The sequence below is a fragment of the Oncorhynchus kisutch genome, linkage group LG20 (assembly GCF_002021735.2).
Source record: "Oncorhynchus kisutch isolate 150728-3 linkage group LG20, Okis_V2, whole genome shotgun sequence".
Taxonomy (NCBI): Eukaryota; Metazoa; Chordata; class Actinopteri; order Salmoniformes; family Salmonidae; genus Oncorhynchus; species Oncorhynchus kisutch.
The window spans coordinates 45,520,400-45,539,887 of NC_034193.2; the positions used below are offsets into that span (position 1 = coordinate 45,520,400).

General features: G+C 43.9%; 1 protein-coding gene across 2 annotated transcripts in view; it reads left to right on the forward strand.

Annotated features, from left to right (window-relative positions):
* Window positions 1–3,185: 3,185 nt before the first annotated feature.
* stx8 (syntaxin 8) overlaps window positions 3,186–19,488 on the forward strand; it is a 45,768-nt gene continuing 29,465 nt past the window's right edge. The window contains exons 1-6 of one of the 2 annotated variants that reach the window (XM_020454251.2): window positions 3,186–3,327; window positions 3,996–4,095; window positions 5,246–5,340; window positions 5,682–5,792; window positions 11,009–11,139; window positions 14,400–14,492. In XM_020454251.2, coding sequence (XP_020309840.1) covers window positions 3,311–3,327; window positions 3,996–4,095; window positions 5,246–5,340; window positions 5,682–5,792; window positions 11,009–11,139; window positions 14,400–14,492 — 547 coding nt within the window. In that variant the 5' untranslated portion in view covers window positions 3,186–3,310. Of the gene's footprint in view, window positions 3,328–3,995; window positions 4,096–5,245; window positions 5,419–5,681; window positions 5,793–11,008; window positions 11,140–14,399; window positions 14,493–19,488 lie in introns of both variants that reach the window. The other variant, XM_031798860.1, reaches the window with a different exon arrangement.

Sequence of the window (19,488 nt, forward strand, 5' to 3'; positions counted from 1 at the left end):
GTGAAGTCATAATATTTATTATAAATTATTTGGATATTGTCTTTTTTATTTATTTATTTTATGAATGGATGAGGGTAGTTACACATCAACACAGTGACAGAGACTGGATGGAAAATTTGTAAACTGTGAATTAACATTTGGTTTGGACACCAGCAGCTCTGTCAGAGAGCAACATTCCAATTAATTTGATTTGGATTAATTTGATCAGCTTCTCATCAAAGCAACATCGAGGTTACAGTAAACCAGTGCATCTCAATTATTTTCTGTTACGCCCCCCCCCCCCCCCCCCCCCCCCTAGGAAGAAGTAAACATTTCGCGACCCCCAACTCTCCGCCGCGACTGTAAATAGTATAATTTGTCTATAAAAGTACACCTCTGCATAACATTGTATCCATTGTATTTGATACTGAAAAATAAAATGAAATATAATCAATAAATAATACATTCAAATTGATCAGCAACATTAACTCAGGAGCACAATATATGAAACACTTTGACCTATAAAACAAAAATGAATAAAACAATTTGTGCTGATTTAAAAAAAAATCTAAATGAGGAAGTCAGGATTAATGTCTACAATGAGCACGTTTTGCAGAGTACAGCTTTTCGAAGAGGGGTTTGAAGCATGATACTGCAACTCTCAGCTCCTGCTCAATGTTTAGCTGGGACCTGTACTTGGTATTCAGTGCAGCAACAGCAGAGAAGCCAGTCTCACAAAGATAAGATGTTGCAAAAGGAAGAAGAATGCCCATGGCCCTCTGCCCTAAGAGTGGATACTGCCTCTCTACACTTAGCCAGAATTCACTCAGTGTCTGTGATGTGAACCTCAGTCTCAATGTGGAGTCAGACGTCATATCAATGAACTGGTCCTCCTCTGCAGAGCTGAAACCAGTTGGAGTTGGTGCATTGAAAGGATCTCTCACCCAGTCATATTGGGAACTGTTTTCAGGGAAGTACTTTTATTTTTGCAGCACTTGAGTCATCCAGCATGACAGAGACCATGTCTAATGCTACAGGCAGTATCAGCTCCTCTGCTATGGAGTGGGGTTGTTGCACTGAGCAATTTGGTACGCCACCTTACATGATGCTAACAGTGCTCGCTGGTTTACTGAAGTAGCATTCACAAAGCGGGACGATTGTTGGCAATATTCGGCACGTTTTCGCTGAAAAAACTCAAGCGGCTTATCAGCGTGATTGAGGTGTAATGTCTTTAAGTGACGCCTTCATTTATTTGGCTTGATGCTGTCCGCTGCCAACATTTTTAGACACAGTAAACATACCGGTCTTTCCTCGTCCCCCACCGTAGTCACAGTGAAGCCAAGCGCTACATACGCTTCGTCATACACTGCTCAAAAAAATAAAGGGAACACTTAAACAACACAATGTAACTCCAAGTCAATCACACTTCTGTGAAACCAAACTGTCCACTTAGGAAGCAACACTGATTGACAATAAATTTCACATGCTATGGAATAGACAACAGGTGGAAATTATAGAGAATTAGCAAGACACCCCCAATAAAGGAGTGGTTCTGCAGGTGGGGACCACAGACCACTTCTCAGCTCCAATGCTTCCTGGCTGATGCTTTGGTCACTTTTGAATGCTGGCGGTGCTTTCACTCTAGTGGTAGCATGAGACGGAGTCTACAACCCACACAAGTGGCTCAGGTAGTGCAGTTCATCCAGGATGGCACATCAATGCGAGCTGTGGCAAGAAAGTTTGCTGTGTCTGTCAGCGTAGTGTCCAGAGCATGGAGGCGCTACCAGGAGACAGGCCAGTACATCAGGAGACGTGGAGGAGTCCGTAGGACGGCAACAACCCAGCAGCAGGACCGCTACCTCTGCCTTTGTGCAAGGAGGAGCAGGAGGAGCACTGCCAGAGCCCTGCAAAATTACCTCCAGCAGGCCACAAATGCGCATGTGTCTGCTCAAACGGTCAGAAACAGACTCCATGAGGGTGGTATGAGGGTCCGACGTCCACAGGTGGGAGTTGTGCTTACCGCCCAACACCGTGCAGGACGTTTTTCATTTGCCAGAGAACACCAAGATTGGCAAATTCGCCACTGGCGCCCTGTGCTCTTCACAGATGAAAGCAGGTTCACACTGAGCACATGTGACAGACGTGACAGTCTGGAGATGCCGTGGAGAACGTTCTGCTGCCTGCAACATCCTCCAGCATGACCGCTTTGGTGGTGGGTCAGTCACGGTGTGGGGTGGCATTTTTTTGGGGGCCTCCATGTGCTCGCCAGAGGTAGCCTGACTGCCATTAGGTACTGAGATGAGATCCTCAGACCCCTTGTGAGACCATATGCTGGTGCGGTTGGCCCTGGGTTCCTCCTAATGCAAGACATTGCTAGACCTCATGTGGCTGGAGTGTGTCAGCAGTTCCTGCAAGAGGAAGGCATTGATGCTATGGACTGGCCCGTCTGTTCCTCAGACCTGAATCCAATTGAGCACATCTGGGACATCATGTCTCGCTCCATCCACCAACGCCATGTTGCACCACAGACTGTCCAGGAGTTGGCGGATGCTTTAGTCCAGGTCTGGGAGGAGATCCCTCAGGAGACCTCATCAGGAGCATGCCCAGGCGTTGTAGGGAGGTCATAAAGGCACGTGGAGGCCACACACACTACTGAGCCTCATTTTGACTTGTTTTAAGGACATTACATCAAAGTTGGATCAGCCTGTAGTGTGGTTTTCCACTTAAATTTTGAGTATGACTCCAAATCCAGACCTCCATGGGTTGATACATTTGATTTTCATTTATCATTTTTGTGTGATTTTGTTGTCAGCACATTCAACTATGTAAAGAAAAAATTATTTAATAAGAATATTTCATTAATTTAGATCTAGGATGTGTTATTTTAGAGTTCCCTTTATTTTTTTGATCAGTGTATTTCCTCTCTTAGCTTTCGGGAGACTTACGTTTGTCTCATTATCTCCGTCTCTCTCCACCTTTCTTTTCATCCCTGTTAATTTTTCCATGGTGTCTCTTAAGGGTTTGTTATCTGCACTTCATATCTCCTGCTCTGTGCTGTGTGCTCTTGTTCGGTGAAAAAAAAAACTACTCCCTGCGGCAAAAAAAAAGCATGTTCCCGGGGTCACACGCGCCCCCCCCTGGCATCGCTCCGAGCCCCCTCAGTGGGGCGCGCCCCACTATTTGAGAATGACTGCAGTAAACGAATCACGGCTGAAAGTTTGTTGCTCACAGGACACCATCCTGACGTCACACACAAACAGGAAGTGCTCCCTGCTTATCAGACAATTTATGGAGTAAATATCGACAAATTCATTAATTATAAGTAGTTAACATGTCTCAAGATCCCTGGTAAGCAGCTTTTAAGGTGGACATTATGAGTATATTTAAGATGGCATTTGGATAAAATATAGAAATACGTCTTCAAACCTATATATTTGTGTTATTAGCTAGATAGTTAACGTTAGCTACAGTAACAGTAACTCGTGTCACTTTAAACAGCTACTTTTAAAAAGAAATAGCTAGCAACGACTTGACTCGATAAGTTATATTATTATTCCCATTCATAGTTCACACGAAATGAACTACAATGCACTTTCGCTGAAAACAATATACTGTATGCAGGGTTATGATTTAAGTATCTAACTAGCTAGCTAGCTAATGTATCTAACGTTACGGGTAGCTATGATGAGGAACAAATTGTCGTCACATGATGACATCTCAAGCGTGAGCTCAAGCAGAAAGATCTTGTGATTTAGATTGAGTACCACCAAGAACTCAAATGACACAGCTCCAGTGCTGAATGACAGTTAGTCTAAACTTGAGACAAAGCTGTCCACACTCAATCAGCCCAAATTAATTTGTCTACAATTGTTTTGTTTGTTGTTATTATTATTATACCTTGAAGATTTGCAGCATCGTCTTTGGAACTGGCTTTATTATAGTGGTTCATACACAAAATATTTTAACCACATAAACAACTATACTCACGATCATTTCATACCAACCTGGTTTTGTAGGTTACAGAATTATGATGCCACTTGCCGCCTTGTTCAAGAAATTGCAGAGAACATTCATGAAAGAAACAGACAACAGAGGACAAGAGGGAATCCTGCAAAGGTAAGCGTTTGAAACTATGATGACAAACTGCTAAACTACACATTTGTTTCCTCAAAAGTATATAGCAGTGCCTTCAGGAAGTATTCATACCCCTTGACTTATTCCACATTTTGTTGTGTTGCAGCCTGAATTCAAAATGGATTGAATAGATTTTTTTCCCTCAACCATCTACTATACACAATACCTCATAATAAAAGCATACCCATAACATGATGCAGCCAAGAGTGGTACACAGTGATGTGTTGTGTTGGATTTTCCCCAAACATAATGCTTTCTATTCAGGACAAAAAGTTAACTTCTTTGGCACATTTCTTTTGCAGTATTAAGTGCCTTGTTGCAAACTGGATGCCTTATTTCACTCTGTAATTTATGTCAGTATTGTGGAGTAACTACAATGTTGATGCATCCTCAGTTTTCTCATATCACAACCATAAACTCTTAACTGTTTTAAAATCAACATTGGCCTCATGGTGAAATCCCTGAATGGTTTCCTTCCTCTCTGGCAACTGAGTTAGGAAGGACACCAGTACCTTTGTAGTGACTTGTGTATTGATACACCATCCAAAGCCATAGTTAACCACTTCAACACACTCAAAGGGATATTCAGCATCTACTTTTTAAAGTTGTACTCATCTACCAATCGGTACCCTTCTTTGCGAGGCATTGAAAACCTCCCTGGTCTATGTGGATGAATCTGTGCTTCAAATTCACTACTCGATTGAGGGACCTTACAGATAATTGTATGTGTGGGGTACAGAGATGAGGTAGTTATAAAACAAATCATGTTAACCACTTTTATTGAACAGTGAAATAGTACATGCAACTTATTCTGCGATTTGTTAAGCACATTTCTACTCCTGAACATATTTGCTATAACAAAGGGGTTGAATACTTGTTGACTAAAGACATTTCAGCTTTTCATTGTGTATTAATTGCTAACATTTTCTACAAACAAAATTCCACATTGACATTAAGGGGTATTGTGTGTAGATCAGTGACACAAAATCTCAATTTAATCCATTCTAAATTCAGGCTGTAACACAACAAAATGTGGAAAAAGTGAAGGAGTGTGAATACTTTCTAAAGGCACTGTAGCAACTGTATTTCATGCTTAGGAATTGATTGTAGAAGTGTTTATTTGTCTGTCCAGATGAACATGACACTGCGAGCGTCGCTACAGAAGCTGAAACAGAACATCAACCAGCTCAGAGAGAGTTTGCTCCGAGTCTCGTCCTCCCGGCGCATGTATCCTTCCTTTCAACACATGATCACTGGTCCTCCTGGTCATGTGACTGATGACACGCAGCACAGTGCCCCAAACCGGTTTGGTTTCACATTCATGACACTGCATAGTAGTTGTATGTGAAGGTCCTGTATGTAAAGGTCCTGTAGAGGGCAGTGTTTTGTAAGAAATTGCATCAATCCTTCACTCTCTGCAATGAAAATCTGTGATTTGCATTGTCTGTTACTTTATAGATGAATGTTAGTAAAAATAATTGTCCATTTTCTTGTTAATCATGTTGTGGGGTCTAAATTATGTTTTTTTTTTTACCATAATCTCGACCTTAATACAACCGCCCTTCCAGAATGCAGTCGGAAGCCGATCGGAGACAGAACCTTGTTGACGACCTGGTCACCAGGGACAAGCAGCTAAATGCCACGTTCAAGGGTGACGTTACACAGCCAGAGCCCTCGAGGTATTTCTCCCTCTTACAGTTCATTAAGTATAAGTCATTTACACACACACAGCTCGTTAAGTATAAGTCCTTTACACACACACACACACACACACACACACACACACACACACACACACACACACACACACACACACACACACAGCTCATTAAGTCTCCTTTTAGCATACGCCACTCATTGTAAGTGAATGTAAATGGACCAGAACCTGAAAAGCAGTCATAGGCAATTGGTGATGCACCAAAGCCCGTCCTGCCTGCGGAGAACTATCTCTTTCTATCTGCTAGTGCTGCCAATTAATCCCAGTCTTGACTTTGTCTCACCCCATATGTGTCTAAAGGGTCTAATGGATCCACGGCCACTAACTTTGTGTGCAAAGGAAGTCTTTGGGCTTCCGTATGACCTTTTGCCTGAGCCCATTGGACGCCTTTGGAAGTCTAGTCTGCCATATTGGGGCCCGGTGCAGGGCAGTTGACTTCTACACCGCTCAGTTTCTCATTCATCAAGAGGCTTTGCTTGCCTTGCACTGGTGATCACACGCTTGGCACTTCCCGAAACTGGTACACTGAGGCTCAGCGAAAAAATGTAAGGGGTCGGATGTGCAACCCAAGCTTTTCGAGTTTATAGTTTATCACTCTCCGCTGAGCTCATATCCTCATCCTGTCATCCTCATCTGCCAGTGGACCAATCAAAGCACTGGACGCCACCGGCTATATCCTGTATTCTCATATTATTCTTAATTGTAGTGACGGCTCTGTACAGGAGCTTAGGAAAACACTTTGGAAAATGGTCATTACTTAGCATCGGGCATGACCTGCTCCATCCCAGGTGACATATATTTGGACAGCCAGGAGGTGAAATGAATGACGCTCACTCTGTGGTAACGACATGGACTTCCGCTGTCAGGTTTTGAGTATGTTTTGTATGAAATTAAATGAGGGTCAAACTCCATTCATTTGACAGGATCGTGTTCTTTTAATAACGCACACGCAACAGGGATAATACAGAGGTTTTCAATTTGCCTTCAAGGAATAGTGGAATGGCCGTGTGTGGTAAAAGTGAGGTAAACTCAGGATCAGTCATCGATTGATCAAATGAGCAGACTTTAGAAACGTTAACTATTTTCTTATCAGTCGGATCTGAGACTTTATACGTGTTTTACGGACTTTCTTGTTTGGATTAATCCACTTAGGGGCTGAAAGCGGGGAGGGAAGGGAACACTTGCTTTTATCTTTTTATAGATCCCACAGCCAATTACGAACATTGGTGGCCCATAACTAAATCAAATGGCAACTAATGAATTACACAGTTGATCTTACTCTTGTGATCTTACCGTTTCAAGTTTCCCTGGGAAAATATACAGTACCAGTCAAACGTTTGGACACACCTACTCATTCCAGGGTTTTTCTTTATTTTTACTATTTTTTACATTGTGGAATAATAGCGAAAGAGATCAAAAATATTATATAACACATGGAATCCTGTAGTAACCCAAAAAGTGTTAAAAAAATCAAAATATATTTGATATTTTTTCTTCTTCAAAGTAGCCACCCTTTGCCTTGATGACTGCAGGTAGCCTAGTGGTTAGAGCGTTGGGCCAGTAACCAAAAGGTTGCTCGATGAAATCCCCGAGCTGACAAGATAAAAATCTGTCATTCTGCCCCTGAACAAGGCAGTTTACCCACTGTTCCTAGGCTGTCATTGTAAATAAGAATTTGTTCTTAACTGACTTGCCTAAATAAAGGTTCAATAAAAAAAATGACAGCTTTGCACACTCTTGGCATTCTCTCAACCAGCTTCACCTGGAATGCTTTTCTTTCCTTAATGCTTTTGAGCCAATAAGTTGTGTTATGACAAGGTAGGGGTGGTATACAGAAGATATCCCTATTTGGTAAAAGACCAAGTCCATATTATGGCAAGAACAGCTCAAATAAGAAAAAAGAAATGACAGTCCAACTTCACTTTAAGACATGAAGGTCAGTCAATCCCGAAAACTTCAATAACTTTTAAAGTTTCTTCAAGTGCAGTTGCAAAAACCATCAAGTGCTATGATGAAACTTTCTCTCATGAGGACCGTCACAGGAAAGGAAGACTCAGTTACCTCTGCAGTAGAGGACAAGTTCATTAGTTACCAGCCTCAGAAATTGCAACCCAAATAAATGCTTCACAGATTTCAAGTAACAGTCACATCTCAATATCAACTGTTCACATGAGACTGCGTGAATCAGACCTTCATGGTCGAATTGCTGCAAGAAACCACTACTAAAGGACACCAATAAAAAGAAGAGACTTCCTTGGGCCAAGAAACACGAGCAATGGACATTAGACCGGTGGAAATCTGTCCTTTGGTCTGATGAGTCCAAATTTTAGATTTGTGGTTCCAACCACAGTGTCTTTGTGAGATGCAGAGTAGGTGAACGGAGGATCTCCGCATGTGTGGTTCCCACGTGAAGCATGGAGGATGAGGTGTGATGGTGTGGGGGTGCTTTGCTGGTGACACTCTCTGTGATTTATTTAGAATTCAAGGCATACTTAACCAGCATGTCTACCACAACATTCTGCAGCAATACGCCATCCCATCTGGTTTGCGCTTAGTGGGACTATCATTTGTTTTTCAACAGGACATTGACCCAAAACACCTCCAGACTGTGTAAGGGCTATTTGACCATGAAGGAGAGTGATTGAGTGCTGCATCAGATGACCTGGCCTCCACAATTTTTATTTATTTATTTAACCTTTATTTAACTAGGCAAGTCAGTTAAGAACAGATTCTTATTTTCAATGATGGCCTAGGAACAGTGGGTTAACTGCCTGTTCAGGGGCAGAACGACAGATTTGTACCTTGTCAGCTCGGGGGTTTGAACTTGCAACCTTCCGATTACTAGTCCAACGCTCTAACCACTAGGCTACCTTGCCGCCCCGACCTCAATCCGATTGAGATGGTTTGGGATGAGTTGGACTGCAGAGTGAAGGAAAAGCAGACAACAAGTGCTCAGCATATGTGGGAACTCCTTCAAGACTGTTGGAAAAGCATTCCAGGTGAAGCTGGTTGAGAGGAGGCCAAGAGTGTGTAAAGCTGTCATCAAGGCAAATGGTGGCTACTTTGAAGAATTTCGAATTTAAAATGTGTTTTGATTTGTAACACTTTTTGGGATACTACATGATTCCGTATGTGTTATTTCATAGTTTTGATGTCTTTCACTGTTATTCTACAATGTAGAAAATAGTAAAAAATAAAGAAACCCTTGAATGAGTAGGTGTGTCCAAACTTTTGACTGGTACTGTATTTTGATGTACAGTGTATTCTGTACTTTGATGCTGATGTGGGGTGGGTGGATGATTTGAGAGGGGGTGGGTAGTGGGTAGGTAGGCCTGGCACTTGGTGTGTGGTCTTTTGGGTGGGTATTAGCCTTGCTTGGATAACCTAAGCTATTCGATTTTTTTCGAGGGGAGGGGTTGGTCCGGGATAAGGGGGCTTATTTTATTTGTGAAACAATACATTAGAGAGAGAGATTAGCCTCTAATCAAGCAAAGAAGGGACACGGCACCTCCATTTTGAAGGATCACTGCACCCCTGACCCCTTTGGAACACCCCCCCAGCCCCTTACCGCTCCTTTTCCCTTCATTAATCTCTCCTTATGTTTAATGTTTTTAACCTTTATTTAACTAGGCAAGTCAGTTTAGAACAAATTCTTATTTACAATGTCGGCCTACCAAAAGGCAAAAGGCCTCCTGAACGGGACGGGGGCTGGGATAAAATTTGTAAAAATAAATAGGACATAACACACATCACAACAAGAGAGACACCACAAGTCTACACGAAGATACTTTATATTTGATCACTCCTGCAACAAGTCAAAATTAGTTAAATCGGCCCTGTCCGAGTTAGACAGACAGGCCTCTGAGGCTCTATCGGGTCCTCGGCGGCGGTGGAGTGTGATACGGGCTGCCCAGAGATGCCTGATTAAGTTGGCGGGCCCCAGTGGGCGGTTAATTGGATAAGCTTTAATCTTCACACAGTCGGGAGGAAGTGGAGATCCGCCACGCGGTAGGATAGTTACCAAACATGTCAGAAAGATTAGCTTAGCGCTGGCTGCCGGCCTCCTTGTCTCGCCCCGGCCGCCGCTGCTAAGTAAGCTGGGCCAAGGAGTAAAGAGAGGGAGTTGGGGTGCTTCAAATTTCACACTCGCCCCCGGAAAGAGGAAGGAAGGAGGTGGCGTCATGGCGCCATGCTTGACACACATCACAACCAACTTTGAGCGCCACGTTTGGACAACCTGTCCTGTCCAATACCAGCTTGAGGAGAGGAACTTCACAACTACAATGACATTTTTTCATTCTTTTCAACATAGTGTACCACAAGGATTTGATGAGCTGTATAATATTGTAGTAAATGGGCTTTGTTAAAGAAAGTGGAGGAGATTTTTTTAAGTGCCTACTTCTGACAGCCAATGGCCACGATCCTAATTTCCCTGACAGAACATGGCTGTCCCCCAAGGTCCCCTGACACCCAATGCCAGTCCTCCAGTCTGTCCAGTCAGCTCTGTCTGAGTGGAATTGCTGGACCTTTGTCTGACCAGTAGGTGACACTGTCTTGACGGACGGGACTGATCTATCTGTGCTAACAGAGACCTTGACACTTCACCGCAACACAACCTCAGGGTCTGAGGCAGCCTCAGACAGCTTTTTCCCATTACCAGAAAAATAGCTCGAAACCACACAACAGTGTAAAGCGCTACACAACACAACAAGAACACTCTGGTCTGTTTGTGTGTGTGTCAGTCAGAGTGAAACTCGACTGTAAACTTGAGGGCCTGTGGCTGTGTATGATTAGCATGCAGTGTTTACATGTCGAACAAGCCGGTCCTCGTTTTTTTTTTTTTTTTTTTAAAGCAACAAAAACATATCTGCTTCCTTGTTCAGAACGTAAAAACCAAACAAGAAAATAAACAAGCCTTGTCTCATCTGAAGGGTTCTGAAGGGAAGGACATGTTACAAAAGGCAACATCAGATGAGTAACACAAGTGTTACAGATGTAACCCCTTGCTACAGAGGTTGCTCACGTATCCGTTGTACCGTGTTTGTTTGCGGAGCCGGGGGTTGACGACACGTGTCAGTTGTTCGGACGCGTGTCCCGGTCAGGTGATTGACAGGCATAGCGAGTGCGTTCGCTACACCCTTGGCATGCTGATCATGTTGTTGTTGTGACATTCCCCAGGTCGACCCTGATGGCTGGGGCGGGGGCAGAAGGGGGGGCCGCGGTCAACCCCTGGCTGGTCCACGAGCCAGAGGAGACCAGGGGCCTGGGCTTCTCCGCAATCAAACAGCAGCAGCAGCACATCATCGAAGGTAAGGTTACGCCATGTTCAGATCGAAGTGCATGCTGTAGAACTGTCGGGTGGACTAGGGGGTGTCGTCAGCTCTGTTCATTGTATATCTATCTGCAACGGTCAGAACGTTTCACATCACTGATTCTGAATAGACCCCTGATCAGATCTAGGATTAGCTTGTATCTTCAGAGTCCTAACTTTACCCATTAGAGGAGTGGGATGCAAAACTGACCTGTGATCATTGCCTCTGGTAGGAAACACAGAGGTGGCGGTCCTCCTCAAGGCTACACCTTGATAACTAAATCCACACTGTCACAGGATGAGGTGAACACAGTAACTCACATTCGGCAGATTCGTTTTCACTGCCTCTCCCAGTTCCTAAATCGTTTCCACATGGACTGTAAACAGCAACATCCAGGCTGATCCTAGTACAGTTCACCTGACTCAACATGACTCTCCTGTTATGTCTCCATTACGGTTCTGGCTGCGATCTGGCTATTGTCAGTTTGTCAGTATTGTGGGGATACAGTGAAACCGCATCAAGGTTTTGAGCCCCCATTGGGATTTCCAGATGGAAGTTTAGGGCCTATAGTGAGCGACCAAATCTGTGGTCGTCCAGATTCCTGTGGTGGTGTCAGTGTCAAATACAGAGACAAGGGGCCTTCTCTCCTCACCAATTCCCTGAACCCCCATGAAGCACATACACTGAGTTTGTCCAGGTTTTAGTAACACCACTCTGTAAAATTGTGAGAGAGAATGATAGTTTCCCACAAGTTATGTATCCGTCTCTGTCACAAAGTCACTGTTCAGCTGCCCCCCTCTCCTTTTTCACCCTGTACAGTTAGAATAACAGAAGTCAGGCTGAGGTGTGTGTAGGTGCGTGTGTGTGTGTGTGTGTGTGTGTGTGTGTGTGTGTGTGTGTGTGTGTGTGTGTGTGTGTGTGTGTGTGTGTGTGTGTGTGTGTGTGTGTGTGTGTGTTTGTTTGTGCATAAATGCATGTCTTTGCCGTGCGTGTGTGTGCGTTTTAAGTGCTAGTGAGTCACCTGTGGCATGCTGCCCCCTAGTGTTGTTCCCCAGTGCTGAACCCCAATCCCGTCATTCCTACTCACCAAAGGGTTGCCCTGTGAAAGCAGTGCACGACCTTTCTCCCTCTCTACCACTGGGTCATTAAAGAAGAATTTCGGCATGTCTTTATAGTTTTTACCACCTCTCCGCTGCTACATCTGACACATTTTTGTGTGGATGCGTAATGTGCTCTAGAGTATTTGTATGGCAGTTGAATGGGGTTTTCCTTATTATGGGTTGTTTATTGATGAACTGTATAATGCAGGAATCATCAACTAGATTCAGCTATGGGACCATTTTTGTTTCTTCTTGAGGGGATGGTCAGGGGGACGGAACGCAATTACAAATCATTTGTAAACCTCAAATTGACCGCAAAGAAGCCCAAACGGATGTATTTCCCTGAAACAACATATTTTCAAACCTTGCTTACATTTGTATGCGATCACGTATCTCTCTCTATAATGAGTGTGAATACTTTGGAACAGATTTCCTAAATGAAGATCCCCCAGAGCTGATTTGGTGTTTTTACCGTCTGATGTACAACAACAAATATAAATATATACAGGGCCTTCAGAAAGTATTCACACCCCTTGACTTTTTCCACATTTTGATGTGCAACGAGGTGGGATAAAAAAAAATTTGGGGGTCAATGATCTACACAGAATACTCTGTCAAAGTGGGAAAAAGATTCCAACATTTGCAAAAGAAGCAAGAGAAATTAAACACAAATATATCTTGATTGCATAAGTGTTCATCGATACATGTTACAATCACCTTTGGCAGCGATTACAGCGGTTGATTATTTCTGGATAAACTTTGCACACCTGGATTATACAACAATTGCACATCATTCTTCAAGCTTTGTCAAGCTGGTTGTAGATCATTGCTAGATCATTGCCATTTTCAAGTCCTGCCAAAGATTTTCAAGTAGATTTATGTCAAAACTGTAACTAGGCCACTCGGGAACATTCAATGTCTTGATAAGCAACTCCAGTGTATATTTGGCCTTATGTTTTAGGTTATTGTCCTGCTGAAAGGTGAATTTCTCTCCCCGTCTGAACCAGGTTTTCCTCTAGGATTTTACCTGTGCCTAGCTCTATTCCGTTTATGTTTATCCTTAAACAATCTGTAGTCCATGCTGATGACAAGTATACCCATTACATGATGAAGCCACCACGCTTGAAAATATGAGGAGTATGATGCGTTGTTTGATTTGCCCCAAACATAATTATTTGTATTCAGGACATAAAGTTCATTTATTTTACATTAGTGCCTTGTTGCAAAAAGGATGCATGTTTTGGAATATTTGTATTCTGTACAGGCTTCTTTCTTTTCACAGTATTATGAAGTAACTACAATGTTGTTGATCCATCCTCAGTGTTCTCCTATCACAGCCATTAAACTATGGAACTGTTTTAAAATCACCATTGGCATCATGGTGAAGTCCTGGAGCAGTTTCCTTCCTCTCTGGCAACTGAGTTAGGAAGGACACCCGTATCTTTGTAGTGACTGTGTGTATTGATAGACCACCCAAAGTGTAATTAATAACTTCACCTTGCACAAAGGGATATTCATTGTCTGTTTTTTATTTTTTATGTATAAAAATAAATAAATTGGTGCCCTTCTTTGCAAGGCTTGTGTGGGGTACAGAGAGGAGGTAGTCATTCAAAAATCATGTTAAACACTATTATTGCACACCGAGTGAGTCCAAGCAACTTATTATGTGACTTGTTAAGCGCATTTTTACTCCTAAACTTATTTAGGTTTGCCATAACAAAGGTGTTGAATACTTGACTCAAGACATTTCAGTTTTCATTTTTAATTAAATTGTTAACATAAAATGTAAAAAATAATAATAATAAAAAAAGGGGTGTTGTGTGTAGGCCAGCGGCCCAAAAAATCCAAATGGAATCCATTTTAAATTCAGGCTGTTCTTTCTGAAGGCACTGTAGATATATACTTTTGAGGAAACAAATGTGTAGTTTAGCAGGTTGTCATCATAGTATCAACGCTTACATTTGCAGGATTTGTATTTCTTTGCTCAGAAAAGTTGGAGGGCCAAATAAAATCACCCTTGGGCCCACGAACCACCATTTGGGGAACCCTGGTATAATGTATGGGTCTCTCTCTTATGGAGCCTTTCTCTATTTCTGTCTGTCTCTCTATCATGCTGAACAGGGATGAGTTAACCCCTTTCTCCCTCTCTCTGAACAGTTCAGGATGCTGGGTTGGACGCGTTAGCCGCCGTCATCAGCCGACAGAAGCTGATGGGTCAGGATATAGGCAACGAGCTGGACGAGCAGAATGGTAAGGAGGGGTGTGTGTGTGTGTGTGTGTGTGTGTGGTACATCTCCTATTGCTTCTGCAACCTACTCTGCGTCAATCAGATAAGTCCACCCTACCTTTCAGCCCTACAGTAAGACACAAGCTCTTTATCATATTATGTGTGTGTCTCTCCCTAACAAGGGGAGGGTGTATATAGTTCATGCATAGTTCTACCAGCCACACCCCACTCCAAACCACTGTGTGAAATCAATCAGACACGCTATTATTTCAGTCATGGAACAGGGGTCAGTACCCTTTACTGGTGCTCCAAACCACCTTGGTCAGAGTCACAGAATTAAGTGAAGTGTTCATCCCAAATGGCACCCGGTTACCTACAAAGTGCACTACGTTTGACCAGATCATGGTCAAAAATAGTGCGCCGTATAGGGAATAGGGTGTCATCTGGGACGGAGACGATGTATGTCTATGGTTAAAGTGACCTCACGGTGAGCTCTCAGAAAACGTCTAGCCGTCCTTCTAGAAGAGCTCTGCTGGGGGTGGATCTGTGACTGTGTCAGGCTGTATGGTCTGGTTAGGAGGAATGTGAGCTTCCTGACGCACTGTTTTAATGCGTTTGCCGAGAGAGTCAAGTGCTGTCCTGGAATCAGATCCGCTTTGAGGTAATGTCTGTGTTGCTGTAAATAGCTCTGTCATAGGAGGCAGGCGGCGGGCAGAAGGCAGGTCTGAGCATATCGCTCCGGTTCGTCTACAGATGGAGGCACTTGAGAAAAGGTTGTTGGATGCCAGATAGTCATCATCCGCCTCTCGCAGGACCATTAGATCTAAAATTAACAAAAATAGCTAGCGAAGAACATTTTCTTCATCAACAATTTTGCTCGGACTGTCTGGGAGTGGTCTGAGTGGGGAGGGGAAAACGGAAAACTTGCTGTTATTGGCAGAGTGGTTTGGGACTCTGTTTCTTATTGGTGTATTAACTCATTTACCATCTGGTGATGTCACCAGGCAGTCCAAACAGGCAGACATTTCTGCCTTTTCAAACAGCACTTACACTAAAAGGGCATTACCATCATTTTCACAGTATTATTCTAACATCCTAGTGTGGAAATATATATAAAACACAAGAAAATCTTTTTTGACTGCACTTTTTTTTTTTAAGGCCCCCCCCCCAAAAAAAACTATCACTTGCCACTTTTGACCTTTTGCCTACATTCAAAGCGATGTTTTCTGAGGACAGAATAGGTTAGGGCCCTCGTGATGTGTGGAGGACACCCAAAGCCCATAGGAGGCAGAGGAAGATGCTTGGTGTCACTGTATATTGACTGTAGAGCGTATAGAGTGAGTGGGCTTAGTGGTCTGATAGAGGAATGTTACACTGAGTTCATTAGTTCCTGCTTGCTGTTCTTGGCATGTTCCCGGGCCGCACCACAACGCCACAACCCCGGGGGCCAGACAATTAGTGGGCCGTTGGACTAAATGGTGCTTTTCTTTCTCCCGCCATGAGCACAATGTGATGACATGATTGATGTTCTCTCCCTAAAGAGCCCAGACTCCTTCCTCTGGGACATTGTAAATGTAGGCTATATCCCAATAATGTTAAATAGCTTCTTAGTTATCTTGTTTTAGCTATCGATAGTCCTAACGGAGAGGAGCGGATGAAGCCATAGCCCCAAAATCACACCACTTTTGTTTATATTGTTCAGCCGTTTTGATGGACACCGATGAATATTCAATGCATATTTCAATGTATTTATAGTGTGTTTGTTTGAGACGGCCAGTTCCAAGTTAGGTCAGATGACTTTGTATGGTCCTTTTCTGAGGCTGTGCTCCGATCCCACAGGGATGCGTAATCGAATGACCTTTTGAGATGGAAACATACGAGTTTCCCTTCTGCTGCTGGGAACAAACAGTAGACGTTTGGCCTGCAATCCTCCCCGAGTCAGAGAGAGGGTAGCTAACGGCTTGATAGTTTCAGCCTGCTCTCCTCTTACCTTATTGAGCTAGAGAGGAATCATTGGTTCCCCTTTAATCCTCAGAGTCCGAACCGGCGTGTTTTTTTTCCTCTTTTCGCCTTTCTTTTTTAAGTGCGTGGCGTCGCAGTGTTTCCAATAACAAGAGACCTCGGGGCGGGAGAAACGTCCGACGCGGCGGCTGTAAGTGGAACTGAGAATCCGGACCCGATTGCCCCCCGCAGCAAGCGAGCGGAGCAGGCGAATGAACTTCAGCCCTGATACAAAGTGGAATTCATATTTTAGCGAGGTAGTGCACTTTGTCCAAAGATTTTGATAACGTCTCTCTCTCTTTCACTCTTTCCATATTTTCGATCACGACCGACTGCTTCTCCAAACGCTGCCTAGTCCCCTGTGTATGTTCGAACCTCTAACCAGGTCCGCCTGGTTGAAATTGAAACCAAACCTGGCAAATGAGAGTGTTAGGAGGCCAGCCTGGTCACACGGCCCACCTGTATGCCTGTCCCCGGGGGTAGTACTTAGAGGTGATAAACAGAGGGATGAGGTGGGGGGGGGGCTCCAATAGTGGATCAGTCCAACATCTTGCAGTCTCCACCGGCTTCCCATCTGAATTTACAGTGGGGCTCAGAGTTCACGAGACCAACTGACTATAACTCACCCGGTCTCACACATAGGCCCTCAGGGCTCTGGAGCCTACAGGCTTCCCTCGCTTTCTCTCTTCCTCCCCTCGTTACCTCTGCCCTTCTCCTCTCCCTTCTCTGTATTTTCTCCCCTTACGCCTCGATCCCACCGACAGTGTCGTTGCATTTTGGTAAACCAGAAATACAGTAGTTTCCAACTGAGTGCCGGCAGTTGCAGTGCGTTCTGTGTGATGCAGACGTTGGATTTCTCAAACGTCTGCATCAATCTGTGTGCGTAGACGGCTTGGCAGAAATGGTAGCAGAAGGTGGATGTTGAACTTTTGTTGCACACACATCCCGAGGATGCCGCGTACCATTTTGCGCAATAATGCTATGGGTGTGATCGAGGCACTCTCTTTCCTCTCTATCTTTCTCTCTCTCACTTTAATTTCCCTCTCCCTACTTTTCCCTCTTACTCTCTGCCTCCTCTTTACCTCCTCTGCCCCGTCCACCTCTACCTCATCTCTCTTTCTCCTCTGCCTCCTCCCACCTACTCCTCTCTCTACCTCCTTTCTCTCCACCTACCCCTCTCTCTCTCCTCTCTCTCCACCTACCCCTCTCTCTCTCCTCTCTCTCCACCTACCCCTCTCTACCTCCTCTCTCTCCACCTACCCCTTTCTCTACATCATCTCTCTCCACTCTCCACTCCTTCTTCTCTCTCCCCTCTGTGTGAGTTATGGCCGAGATGTCATGGTCCCAGAAGAGGTGTGGGACAGGTGGAAAAATAGGATATATCACATAGCGTGGTGAGCAGGGGAGGCCAGGGAAGGACTTCAAACAGCCAGGCATACTGATTGTTATTGTCCTGGGAGTTCCCATTCTTGATTTAGGGTCTGAACAGTCCGCATAGGGCCCCACAGGCCTTGCGGGTGCTGGGGGAGAGGAAGCCGTGGCTGCAGGCTGGAGAAACTGGTGGGTGACTTGGATCCACACCAAATCAAGCCATGCCACCCTGAAGACATCATACCACCCAGGTTCTGATGGGCATACTGTATTTGATGGTACAATTAAGAATGTGCTGGTGTTTTAAAAAGGTCTTTAAGCTATAGGGTTATATACACAAATGCATGATGGAATGCGGGCCTGCAGGCACGCACACACTCAGGGAACAGACACACACTCACACACACATCTACCTAACAGAACAGTTAATGCTTTATATGCGCTTATATGAGACACAGAGGTTCGATTAATGTTTTCTGCATACTTCATGAGAATAAGCGTTTGGAATGTTTTTCTTGCCGAGTTGTACTTAAATGACCCGTATTATTGCTTCGTACAGCTTTGTAGGTGCTGCATTTCTTACTTGTATTAAATGACAAAATCGACAACGTAAAAAGTAACAGGATAGCATAATGCTTATGGAGAGGCAGAGCAAATGTTTTTCATTTAAAAAGACTAGACTCTGACAGTTCGAGTGTTTCCTCTCTCCGTCTTTTTAGGGGTTCTGTTTTTCTCCTGATCTCAGTCCTGTTGCAGTGTTTCCCTGTAAATAGATTAAGCTCTGTGCCCGGAGCTAGCCTCTGACCTGAGTGCAGTGGAGGTTGCAGTCGGCTCCTTTTTGGGAAAGAGCTTGAAGCCAGGGTCATCTGTGAAGGTGACCTGTTATGAGTGTAAGAAATGAACCCGAGGCCCTCGGGTTTCTCTTCCAGCCCCGTCTTTAAAACATCATAATGAAATGGTGAGGAAGAGTTGTGCAAAGTAGTAACACTTTCAATCCCCAAGCTTTGCAGGTGTGAACTGTGAAGACAAGAAATACTTCAGATCTTTTTTTTCTTCAATACCTATAAAAAGAAAAAGTGAATTTGACGTTTTTGGGTGTGAAGATTATTTATGATGTGTATCATCACCAGGCGATTTCACATTTCCGACACGATGTGGAAGAAATCAACCATATTTTTTTTCTTTCCAAATTCAATGTGGTAGAAAATGTGCCTGTGTGTCTCACTAAATGTTCTATATCAACAAAATTATTTATTTTGCTGCTAGAATCAACATTGTTTGACTTTATTGGTGTTGATATTCCTCTGATTCGGGTCTGGAACAATGACATCAGCCCGTGTCACAGTGGTCTGTGATTATGAGTGACGGCCAGTCTTGTAAAAGTGGGTCTTTTCGTGGGGCTGTGGAGGGTTCCAGCTGTAGAGACTAGTTTTCCACAATACACCTTCACTTTGGTTGGAATAACCAGGGAAATGGTGGTGTGTGGTTAAGCATACACACACACACACACACACACCCTTTCATTCCAGGGTTTGTCTCTCTTCCGATTACAAGCCTCATTAAAAATCCAACATAGTCGACATGGGCTGATCAAATGGATGTATGAGTTTGTTTATTTTCCACACACTGTTTGATGCTATTTGATCA